At 44.4% G+C, this 11,210-nt stretch overlaps 1 protein-coding gene across 2 annotated transcripts in view; it reads left to right on the top strand.

Moving 5' to 3' along the window:
• ttyh2 (tweety family member 2) overlaps positions 1-10,952 on the top strand; it is a 21,031-nt gene extending 10,079 nt beyond the window's left edge. The window contains exons 3-14 of one of the 2 annotated variants that reach the window (XM_019865598.1): positions 1,357-1,468; positions 4,087-4,313; positions 4,923-5,018; positions 7,380-7,452; positions 7,916-7,985; positions 8,075-8,130; positions 8,648-8,740; positions 8,826-8,918; positions 8,997-9,139; positions 9,332-9,517; positions 9,594-9,672; positions 10,567-10,952. In XM_019865598.1, the coding sequence (XP_019721157.1) occupies positions 1,357-1,468; positions 4,087-4,313; positions 4,923-5,018; positions 7,380-7,452; positions 7,916-7,985; positions 8,075-8,130; positions 8,648-8,740; positions 8,826-8,918; positions 8,997-9,139; positions 9,332-9,517; positions 9,594-9,672; positions 10,567-10,629 (1,291 nt within the window). In that variant the 3' untranslated portion in view covers positions 10,630-10,952. The remainder of the gene's footprint in view (positions 1-1,356; positions 1,469-4,086; positions 4,314-4,922; positions 5,019-7,379; positions 7,453-7,915; positions 7,986-8,074; positions 8,131-8,647; positions 8,741-8,825; positions 8,919-8,996; positions 9,140-9,331; positions 9,518-9,593; positions 9,673-10,566) is intronic. The other variant, XM_019865599.1, reaches the window with a different exon arrangement.
• Positions 10,953-11,210: the final 258 nt, after the last annotated feature.

The following is an 11,210-nucleotide window of genomic DNA, read 5'->3' as shown; positions in this document are numbered from 1 at the left end:
CCCACCACCGCCATCACGTTGCTGCTGCTGCCGCTGCCGTTTCGCTTTAGTTTTCCCACCAAAATTCCTCCCGTCTTTTTCTCTGCATTGTCATTCCTCGCCATGACAGTTGTGCACCGTCTGTGATGTTCTTTCTCTTTGGCTTAGACTCCAGCTCAAAGAGGACACACAAAGCAAAAGCGGTGTATTCAAAAAAAAAAAAGAAAAATCTTGAATTAATGAGACTATTGCCTGAAGTTAAGCTTGAGCATTTTTAGCATCTGCACAATGGCGGATGGGAAAAAAAAAAAAAAAAACTCGCGTGTGTCCCAATTTGTGTACGCTAATACCTTTTCACACTGTATTTTTCTATATCTCTCCGTGTCTTTTCATTCGCCACTTGGCAAACGTTGTGATTTATTCATGTCACGTCTCGCGCATCTCCGCCGGAAGCGCTACGCTCAAAACATGCTCCATGTGCAGGCTTGGACCTGCGGGCGGAACGCTAACAAGACACTTTGTTGTTTAAATGATGAGCGCTGTTTTTGTGCCATTGTCATGCTAAACTGGCGCTAATGTATTCCTACGTGCGGGCGACGATCGACAGCATCTGAGCAATGACAAAAGCCATTGTGCTTGTGAATCCAATGTTGCATAACATAAAAACGGCTAAACAACAATACAATCCATTCAAGCTGGGAATCTTTTTTTTTTTTAGGCTGTTCTGTGATTAAATTCCATTTCCAAAATTATAATCCAAATTTAAAACCTTGACCCAAACTTCAAACCCTCACCTTGGTTTGAAACACTAACTTAGACACCTTAATTTAATGTGAAACCTGCAAAAAAAAAAAAAAAAATGCTGTGCTGACTATCCAAATTTTAAAACTCTATCACAAAATTGAAACTCTACCCTCCCTTGAAACACTCTCTTGAAACCCGAACTTGGACTGGAAACCTTAAGTTGAAACCCTATCCCTGAAATGAAACACCAGTCATGTTTTAAAACACACATTTGAACCCTTAACCGTAAATTAAAACCTGTAAAGAAGTAATGTGACACTGAGCAACCACAGGACATCATTTCGTCACAACACTACAACTACATTTCCTTGGCTTGAAACCCTAATCAAGGATTGAAACCGTACTTTGAAAGCCAGACCCGAATTTGAAACGTGCCGCCCAAATTCGAAACACAAATCCCTAATTTAAAACCTTAAACTGGGACACATTTTCACGCTGCCGCTGTGTCCGCGTCTGCTAATTTGCGATCATGTTTCCCCTCCGTTATCGTACATCAAAAGCCAAAGAAAAAGCACTTTTGAAGCTAAGCTGAAGTTTGATACGGAAAGATGACGGATTGCGTCTCTCCCGCAGCGTGGCCGTGGGCGTGGGTTTCTACGGCAACAGCGAGACCAACGACGGCATCTACCAACTGACGTACTCGCTGTACAACGCCAACAACACGCTGGGCGGCGTGGACAGCCTGGTAGGTGCAACGTAGCGACGCAGCGTTAGCGTGAGTCATAAAAGAGTAAATTGTCTTGCACGTACTTTTAATTAGAGGGTGTTAATTAAAGTTTCGGTCCAGTGATGTTTAAGAGGCGCTGTTGTTCTTTTTTTTACGAGTAACTTTAGCCTGTAGAATTTGTTTTTTTCTGCTTTATTTTGATCTTTTTTTTTTTTTTTTTAAAGACAGCCCCGTCTTCAAATCATAAACTGAAACGCTAACCCTAGTTTGAAACTCAAATTTGAAACCTTAACCGTAGCTTGGAACCCAAACATGATAACCTAACCGTAACCCAGTGTGAAGCACGAATCCAAATTTGCAACCAAAACCCTACCTTCAAACTCTAACCCTGTCCTAAAACCCTAATTTGGAATCCTAAGGCAAACTTGGAACGCTAACCTTGTCTTGAAACCCAAAGGTGAAAACCTAACATGGCTTAATACCGAAAATCGAAGACCCATGCCTTGAATCTCCAATCCAAATTTGAAACGATAACCCTAATTTGAAATCCTAACCCAGACTTAAAACCTATGCCTTGAAAACCGAACCCAAATCTGAAAACCGAACCCAAATTTGAAAACCAAACCCTAACTTGAAACCCTAATTTGAAATCCTAACCCAAACTTCAAACCCATGCCTTGAAGAAACCCGAACCCAAACTTGAAAACCTAACCCGAATTTGACACCCTAACCCAAATTTGCAAACCAAGCCCGAACTTGAAACCCTAATTTGAAAACCCTAACCCAAATTTGAAACTCATACCTTGGAACACTCACTCAACTCAACTTTCTTTCAAGAGCACTTTTCAAAACACTTGAACCAAAACTTGAAACCCGCCACCCTTGTTTTTTTTTGTGTGTTTTATTTTTTATTTTTTTCCAATGGAGAGAAGACACAAACACCACCCAGCCTGCCTGAACTCCATCCGGCGCATAATTGGATGTGACGCTCTTTATTTCGGAATCTCATTGCTCGTTGCTTTCCCGAAGGGACCACACCGCACACATGCGGTCCGTAGACTGTTAAGAAGCGGTCTTCTTAAGCAGGACAAAGAGCCTAGTGTGCTGCGGGACCACCCCCCCCCCCCCAGGAAGCAAAATGCTTATAATGAGGGCGGAAAAGGGGACAATTCAGAAACTTCGAGTGAAATTGGAGAAAGGCCGGACTCCTTTTGTAGACCTGCTATGAAGAAGGCAAGACTTTGATTGGCCACAGCAGCCTGGAAGATATGCTGATGATGTCGTAGAGGAGCTCGCTGAGCTCTCTCTTGGAAGTGAAGGCCAAAGATGGAGAGTCGCCAAAACAGCCGCTTTTTAATATTCTACATTAGAACCGAGCAACACTAATATTAAGCCAATCATAGAGGAGAGGGCTCGGCAGACACCCGGTGGACCGGGTCCACATCGGGGACAAGGCGGACGTCTTTTCACATCCAGCAAAGGCCATCAATGTCGGACGGCTCTTTTGTTCTCCCACTGATACGCCGATTTTGCGGCAAGTGAATAAGGTTGCGATCCATTTGTGTTGCTTGGGTTCCTGTCTAAGCTTGAAGCCTATTTGGACAGCCAAGGTCAGGGTAACCTTCCTGGCACAATTAGGGCTGAACAATTTTGAAAAAGAATCCAAAATGATCTAATTGTGATCCATCCTCCCCTCCCCACACTGTTTTTAACATACTGAATCTGCATGACAATAAACAAACAATGTTGTTTTGTCTTTCTTGCTCGGTTCTCTCCTCACACTCTGAATATGACAGCGCCACTGCCACCTACTGTAGTGGATGTGCAATTACACCACTTTGTTCTAGTAAGGCAAAAAAGGAAACAAAATAAGTGTGTGACCGCAATAAAATAGTCAGTAAGTCATAAGTAAGAGTGCGACAGTAATACAATCAAATCTTTGACTCTGTCACTTCAGTTTGTCATACGTCACGAAGCAAAGAGATGCGAGCATTTTGACTGCACTTCTTCAGCACTTACTTAGACATGATATAAATTCATTCAAAGTCTTCCAGTGAAGTGTTTTTTTTTTCCCCAAAATTACAGCCTTTGTAATTTGAAAATGGCATGCTCACGAATTGCCATGTTGATTTGTGATCGGGCGACGTCTCATCTTTAGCGAAAGTGTTAGTCAGGAGCCATTGTAATTTCTTGCGCTATTTGGACTTGCACCGTCAATTGTCTCTTTTCGGCAGGCTACGCGATGAAAATAGCAACTAATCCCCTCTCACAACAATACGACTGGCCTCTCTATTAAGCGCTAAGCACCCGCAGCTGAAGGGGAGCATTTATTAGCCTTTTTAATTATCGTATCTTGCCATTTCCTCGTAAACAAAGCGCTCCCTCGGAGAAAAGTTCGGCGTTATAATTAAAGCGCTCGTGTCGAGTAAATTCGGCAGTTTGCCGTCCTCCTCGGAGGGTTCATTAGCGGCCGGCTCACACCGGTAAACACAATATCCATCTCGCTGCTGCTACATCGTGTATTCAGATGGCGAAGCAGCATGTGGCTCAGGTGCAGCCGTAAATGAAAAAAAACGGTGCTTAATTATCCCTGACTGTCCATCTTATCATGCTGTTGCGTTTTTTTGCGTTGTGAGCTGCAGGTGAGCACCACCATGGGGAACATGAAGAGCGGCCTGCATCAGCACCTGGCCCGGCTGGACGAGATCTTCGCCACGCGCGGCGACTACGTGCAGACGCTGCAGTTCATGCAGCAGATGGCCGACAATGTCATTAAGCAGCTGGTGGGCCTGCCAGACTGGGCCCAGGCCGACGTGGACCTGGCGTCTGTGGCCACACTGACGGCTAACGTCGAGTACTACAGGTGAGGGGTACATGAAAGCCAACGTGAAACCCGAATCCCTATTTGAAACCCTGATTTGAAATCATAATCTTGTCTTTTTGGAAATTCTATTTTGGTTTGAAAAACTAACTCTGTCTTGAAATCCTAGTTTGGAAATCCTACCCAAATCTGAAACCCTTACTTAAAATCCTAACCCTAACTTAAAATCCTAACCCTAATCAATGCATGAAACCCGACACAAAACTTCAAAACCCTAACCCTTGTTTCAATGGAAACCTTAACTCTGGCTTGTAACCCTCACCCAAGCTTGACACCTTAACCCAAACTTGAAACTCAAATTTGATCTCCTGAATTTGAAACCCTACCCCTCACTCCAAACTCTCGCCTCACCTGATCCACAACGCGAATTCAATTAAAAACCGAAACCTGGTCCAGAACCATATTTTCCAAGCCGAATGAAAAAAATACATAATTAATGAAGGTGATTATGTCACTCTAATACTTGAAATAACTCTTCGCTTGTTCAGCTTCAACTCAAAGTTGAGATGTTGATCTTAATAACCGGCTTCAACTGCACATGAAATTGTCAGTTCTGTGCGTTTGTATGCTAATGTAATTTCTTTGTCGCAGGTGGCTGGCCTACCTGCTGCTCCTCATCCTCGACCTCATCATCTGCCTGCTGGCTTGTCTGGGACTCGCCAAGCAGTCTCGCTGGCTGCTCACCACGTGAGTGCCGTGCGCTTGGTTCTTCAGCGCCCTATAATAATAAGCAACCGATTAATGTACAAAGTGCTCAATCTCATTCGGAGTACGACTGTACACGGTGCATTTTTGACAGCAGATGCCTGCGACACATTTAATCAGCGGCCCAGATGTTCTCCCGCCGAATCCACCCGGCATAACGCAAACATGATGCTCCATTTTAAGACCGAATCAAACACGACGTGATCCCCTCTTGCATTTCGATCAACACGCTGACTGCAAGCAGTCAATGAAATCACTTCCAGTCATAACTTCCTCACATTGCACACCAGGAATGATAAGGAAATCACAACTGTCCCGTTTTGAAACTCCAACCCTAATGTTGGCTATTAAACCCTAATTAGAAACCCTACCCAATGCTTGGAACCTTTATTTGAAACCATAAGTGTATCTTAAATCCTTAACCCTGCATTGAAACCTTAACGCTAGGGATCGGTAAGTACTGATATTGGTATTGGGCCTTATTTTAAGGTATTGGTTACTCTTGGTGGCCGCCGATACCAGCCACCGAGATCGGTGAGTACGATTGATCGAGAAGAAAAAAAATGGTAGTATCGAACATCCCATCTTAAAACCCTAATCTGAAACCCGACTTTGGTACCTTGACTTGAAACCCTATTTTGAAGTCTTGTCCCTGGCTTGAAAACCTCATTTGAGGTTTTCAAGCCAGGCGTTAAACCACACTTCAAAACCTTAACCCAGAATTAAGACCCAACAGTGATCCCTAACCCCACTCTTGAAACCTTGAATTGAAACTCCAACCCCAGACTTGAAACCCCTCAACTCAAACGTTACCCCAGGCTTGAAATCATTCCCTGCAACCCTAACCCTGAATTCAAACCCTACTTTGAACCCCCCCCAAAAAAAGCTTGAATTCCTAGCTTACACCCTTCACTTAACGTCTAGCTAGCAGCGTGCGTATCCGAGTCGCCGATGCGCAGCGCCCGCTTCCTCCGGGGAAAGAGTTCACGGGGGCGTAAAATCCACCGGAACGTCCATCCATCCAGCCGTGCATCCTCCCGTCGCCCTCAATCGCTCAGCTACGCGGCCATGCCTGCCCTACTAACCACAACAACACACACATCGCCACCCCACTTCAACCCGCATTTAGCTCCGAGCCCCTTTGTCAAGACGTCCGAAAGGGATGCTCTTTTTTTTTTCCCACTCGAGTGGAATTCAAGCAAATGACTCTCCAAGCATGGGATTGTGTGTTAGCGTCCCAAGCTAGCAATCTCAATTCTACCCACGCAGTGTCATTAGCACTCCTTTGACCTCTTGTCATCCCCTGATGGACTTAGGGTTTGTGTTTTAATGGGCTTTTCGCTAGTTGAGTGCCGGATGTCACAATGAGATCATCCTTTGTCCTTGAGGGTGCAGGGAACAGCCACATTTCTTTTTTTTCCCGTTATTTTGACAACTAGCCAGTGACTTCATTGTTTCACGCCCTCAGGCGGTGACACTCAACTTAGAGTAGCTTTATTTTGTATTCTCCTCTGTTGCCAAGTGCCAAATTTGCGATCTTTTTCGCTTATAATTAACTCGGCTGGGGTAATTTAAAAAAATGGAGCTTTAAGCTTCAAAGCCTGTTTGTTGAAAACCCAAGAAAGTGAATTCAGAGGTCTGTCTCTAAATGCATAATAGATGTTGAAAGATAATTACTCAATCTGTGCAGAGAACTATGTCATACTTAATTGCGGCCATTTCTGTTTTCCTGATTTGTTTGGCTAAAATGGTCCCAGGTGACTCTTGTAAGAGTGCCTCGTTGTCAACCATGAGTGCGTGCATGTCATGAAAGGAAATAAAAGCAGACAAGTGAAAACAGGGGAAAAAAAAAAATCTGATGTGACTGCCAGGTGCTTTGCGCAGTCGTGGCCGTTTTAGAGTGCCTCGTTGTTACTGCAATGTGGATACTCCAGCCACATGGTGCTTAATATTTTCATAATTCCCAGCTCGACATGGGGGCATGTCATTTACCAAGTCCTATTTAACTGGCGGTTGAGCGGGTATGGTTCTTGCGTCTTCGGCGAACATGTCTACAGTGTCCGTGAGCGAAGAGAACGTCTTAATTTTTCATGATTTTGAAACATCATTTTTCATACGGTGCCTGGTGATTAAAGCAAGCAGTTTGGGGAGGCACCAGATTTTCAAAATAAAACTTCTTTGATGCTCTAATGACTGTTACCAATCCGCTTTATTGAGCTGCTCCCGCATAGAAATTGGAAACGCACGTATGAAAATATAGCTGCATGAGTTTAATATTGGGTGCTCGTTATTTGATATGTAATCATTTTGAGTGTGTCTAAATGTGTTTGAATCCCCCACCAGGATGATGCTGTGCGGGGTGCTGACGTTGATACTCAGCTGGGCGTCGCTCGGAGCCGAATTGGCCGCCGCTGTGGTGAGTTGCCCGGCATGCCATCTGTTACAAGTTCATTTATTCATTTTAAAAAATGTAAATCATATTCATTCTACTGCTGCGGTTAACCGGTACCTGCGGGCCAGTGAAGGATCCATGCGTAACCACGGAAACGAGCCGGAAGAGATGGGGAATCGCTCGTTGGACAATGAGGAAAAGGTCTCGTTAGTGAAGCGTGCACGTTCGCAGCCGCGTTGCCATGGTAGTGTGCTCATCAAGTCCACCGTGCTAATTATCCCTTTGCACGCTAGTCATGTAGCGTCGTGCGCAGTGTCGGTCTGGATAAAGGATTGATGGGAGCTTGGCAGGTTTAGTGTTTCAAGCTTCGGTAATGGTTTGCAAGAAAAGTTTTCAAATTAAAGGTTTCAAGCCAGGGTTTGGTTTTCAAAGTTTGGAAGTCACAGTTTCAATTTGACTGCATTGGACTCCTGTGTGTTGTTTTCAGGGCACGAGTGACTTCTGCGTGGCGCCTGACAAGTTCATCATGAGTCAAATCAAAGGCGTCATCGGCACAGGTACGACGAATAAAAACGCGGAGTCATCCACCAGCCAGCTTCAAAACCTCATTGTGAGAATGCTGACTCATCGTTTTGCTTGCTTGCAGATATCGTTCATTACTATGTTTACTGCAACCAGACGTTGACCAACCCTTACCAGCAGGTACGCATCATGGTCAAATAATTAGGTCGAACCTAATGTAGTGGCCTAGTTGACTTTAAAACGTACACCGAACTCTCGTGTGAGCAAAGTTCAGATCTTACGGGAGATCGCTGAGTGCCTGCAGAGTCAGGCACAAGCTCCACCTCCTTTTCTGCTCTTTGATCCCCCTATTTTTTTTTGGTCAGGCGTTCAAAGGTTAAATTTGGGTTTCGAGACAGGATTACGGTTTCAAACCAGCAATGGGGGCTTCCAACAAGTGTTCAGGTTTGAACTGGTTTTCAATTATTTGGAAATGATTCTGCTTCTTCTGCTCCCCTGGTGGTGAAAATGGAGTCCTACACCATCTCCCGACAAGACAAGAGCAGGAGTAGTAGTACTGGAGTAGGCTTTCAAGCCTGGGCTAGGGGATTCAATGTAGGCTTTAAAATGCTGGTTTAATGTTCTTCATTGGCACGTTATTGTATTTATTAGTGATCAGTATTATTCAATACACTAATATGCTGGTCCTCGTTTTCAGCCTCTGACGCTTTTCCAGAGATCTCTGACCACCATGCAGATCCAGATCCAGGGTTTACTACAGTTTGCCGTGCCGCTTTTCCCCACAGCGGAGGTACCCCCCCTCACCCTCAGAATCCCCCAAGCACACACACTCACACGTACGCATTTGGCATCAGCAGCGATGTCTGTCTCCGCAGAGAGATCTGGTGGGCATCCAGCGTGTTCTCAACTCGTCTGAGGTCAGCCTGCACCAGCTGACCGCCTTGTTAGACTGCAGGGGGCTCAACAAGGTGCGACAATGCAAACGACAAGCCAGGAGGGCGGCGCGTGTAAACGTAATCATATGGACCGTCTGCATATTTTTTCAGGACTACCTGGACGCCATGGTGGGCGTGTGTTATGACGGCGTGGAGGGCGTGCTCTACCTGTGCCTCTTCTCCGTGCTGGCAGCTTGTGCCTTCACCATCATGCTCTGCGCCATTCCGAGAGCGTGGAGACAGATTGCCAGCAGGTCGGTGTGCCGTCTACATGTCAGTGCAAACGTACCAAAAAATTGCATGTTAGAAATAAGCACAACATATTCCACAGAATGTCCCCCACTTCTCCCCCACAAAAAACAGTCAGGATTGTACATATCATCTGATTAAAGTGATTGCTGCTCTCCCCAATTATGAATCGAACTACCCCCCCCCGCCACCCTCAGTGAGCAGGACTACGACGACATGGACGAGGAGGACCCCTTCAACCCGCGACGCAACCGAATGGGCTCGCAGAACCAGAACCACACCACCGTGCACAGCTTCTGCAGCTACAGCAGCAGCATGGGCAGCCAGAGCAGCCTTCAGCCCCCCGCCCCTCCACTCTCCAGCACCCCCATGGGCGACTACATGTGAGCGCGTCAAAACCGCACACTTTGTTCATGATGCTGGTGTTATCTGACTCGTTGGCAGCGTGTTTTTACCCAGGAACCAGACGGCTCTGTTCGGTGGGAATCCTCGTTTCGAGAACGTGCCTCTGATTGGACGAGGCTCGCCGCCACCTTCGGTAGGTCGGGTCCTTTGTGTGAGCGTCGTTTAGTCTTCTACCCTAAAAAGTCAGCAAGTAGGCCCTTGACGTTTTATTTATTTTGTACCGCTCCCTTGCACAAAAAGAAATAAGCATGACGACTAGAAATAATCCGCAGAGTCTAAAAAATTGTCACACGTCCATCACGCAATATATGCGTGTATGACAAATTAGTTAGCTCCGTTTGCTGGTTCTTCAAAATAACCACGACCTTGCACAAGTGAAATAAGCACAACTAAAAATAATCCACAAAGGCACGAAAGTTTGAGTAATTGTACACTGAGGTCACTGTTCTCACTTGTTGCTAGGCAGAATTCACGCTCCCCCAATGCCTGATACAAAAACCTGCCTGATACAAAATATATCTCACTAAACAACAGAAATAACATTTTGTAGCATATTAATTCCTTGATTTCACCTCTTCCCGAAAGGGACAAGTCGTCCTTTTTCGTGCAAGCGTACAGATGGAAGCGGAGGGGAAGTAACGTGGTTAAAATTTCATGGCAACTTGAACATCGTTTAGCGTCAAACTCCCCCGGGAGATGACGACAATGAAGGCAACGCAACCATTTATTTTTTTTTTTTGAATTCCTTAAACTTGAATAGACTCAGCGCTGGGACAGATATAGCAACACTGTTTTTCTTTTTTTTAGTCACGGTTTTTCAAGCCAGAAAAGAAGTCCATTTTTCATGCTATATTGCTTTTTTTTGCGTGCTTTCTCGATACCATTTTGCTTTGCTTCTCTAAACGGCGCTGCTTTGTGCTCATTGCTCTTTGGCTAACAGCTTCTTTTGCTTATTTTTGTATTGCCTGTTTGTCCGTCATTTCTCTTCTTCTTCTTCTTCTTCATTTATTTCAATCAACTTTTGAAGATATACTCTCAGCCGTATAGAACCCGAGTAAGTCTTCTTTTCATTCAACTCTTTCATCCCTAACTTTTCCCAATGCCTTCCTTTTTTAACCCCCTTGCATGGCCACCGGGGGGCGCTGTACTTTGCATGACTGTCACGCTATTGCTATTATGTTATTATATTGCCTAAGTTTCACGTGGATTCATTTAAATGTATCTGTTGACGAGCTGAGAGGCAGTAAAGTGTCTGCCTGCTTTGAATGAGTAAAAACGTAGCGCCATCTGGTGGACTAATATATAATTAATGTAGCGACCTCTTGTCCAAATTGAAATATGTAATATGAAGGATTTCATTCGTTTCTGTTCAGGTAAATGTGGAAACGATTTCATTTTTTTCCCGTGTGCAGCATTGTCATATAAGGCTAAGTCATTTATTTATTATATTCATTTTTATTTCCTTAAGCAGGTTTCAAATAAGATGAAATTGTTCTTTTTTTTTTTTTGGAGTTGTCAAGATGTTAAAAATAAATAAATAACAGTTTACATAATATAGACCAAATTGGAAATTTAATTTGATCCAACATATTAATTATTATAAGTTGTCCATAAAAATTGGCCCATAATCTTTAGTTTAACTAGTTTAACATGGAACTCTTGATCATTTTT

This window comes from Hippocampus comes, unplaced genomic scaffold, assembly GCF_001891065.2.
Source record: "Hippocampus comes isolate QL1 unplaced genomic scaffold, H_comes_QL1_v1.1 scaffold58, whole genome shotgun sequence".
Lineage (NCBI taxonomy): Eukaryota > Metazoa > Chordata > Actinopteri > Syngnathiformes > Syngnathidae > Hippocampus > Hippocampus comes.
The sequence above is the reverse complement of the archived record's forward strand: the minus strand, read 5'-3'. Positions and strand labels throughout refer to the sequence as shown.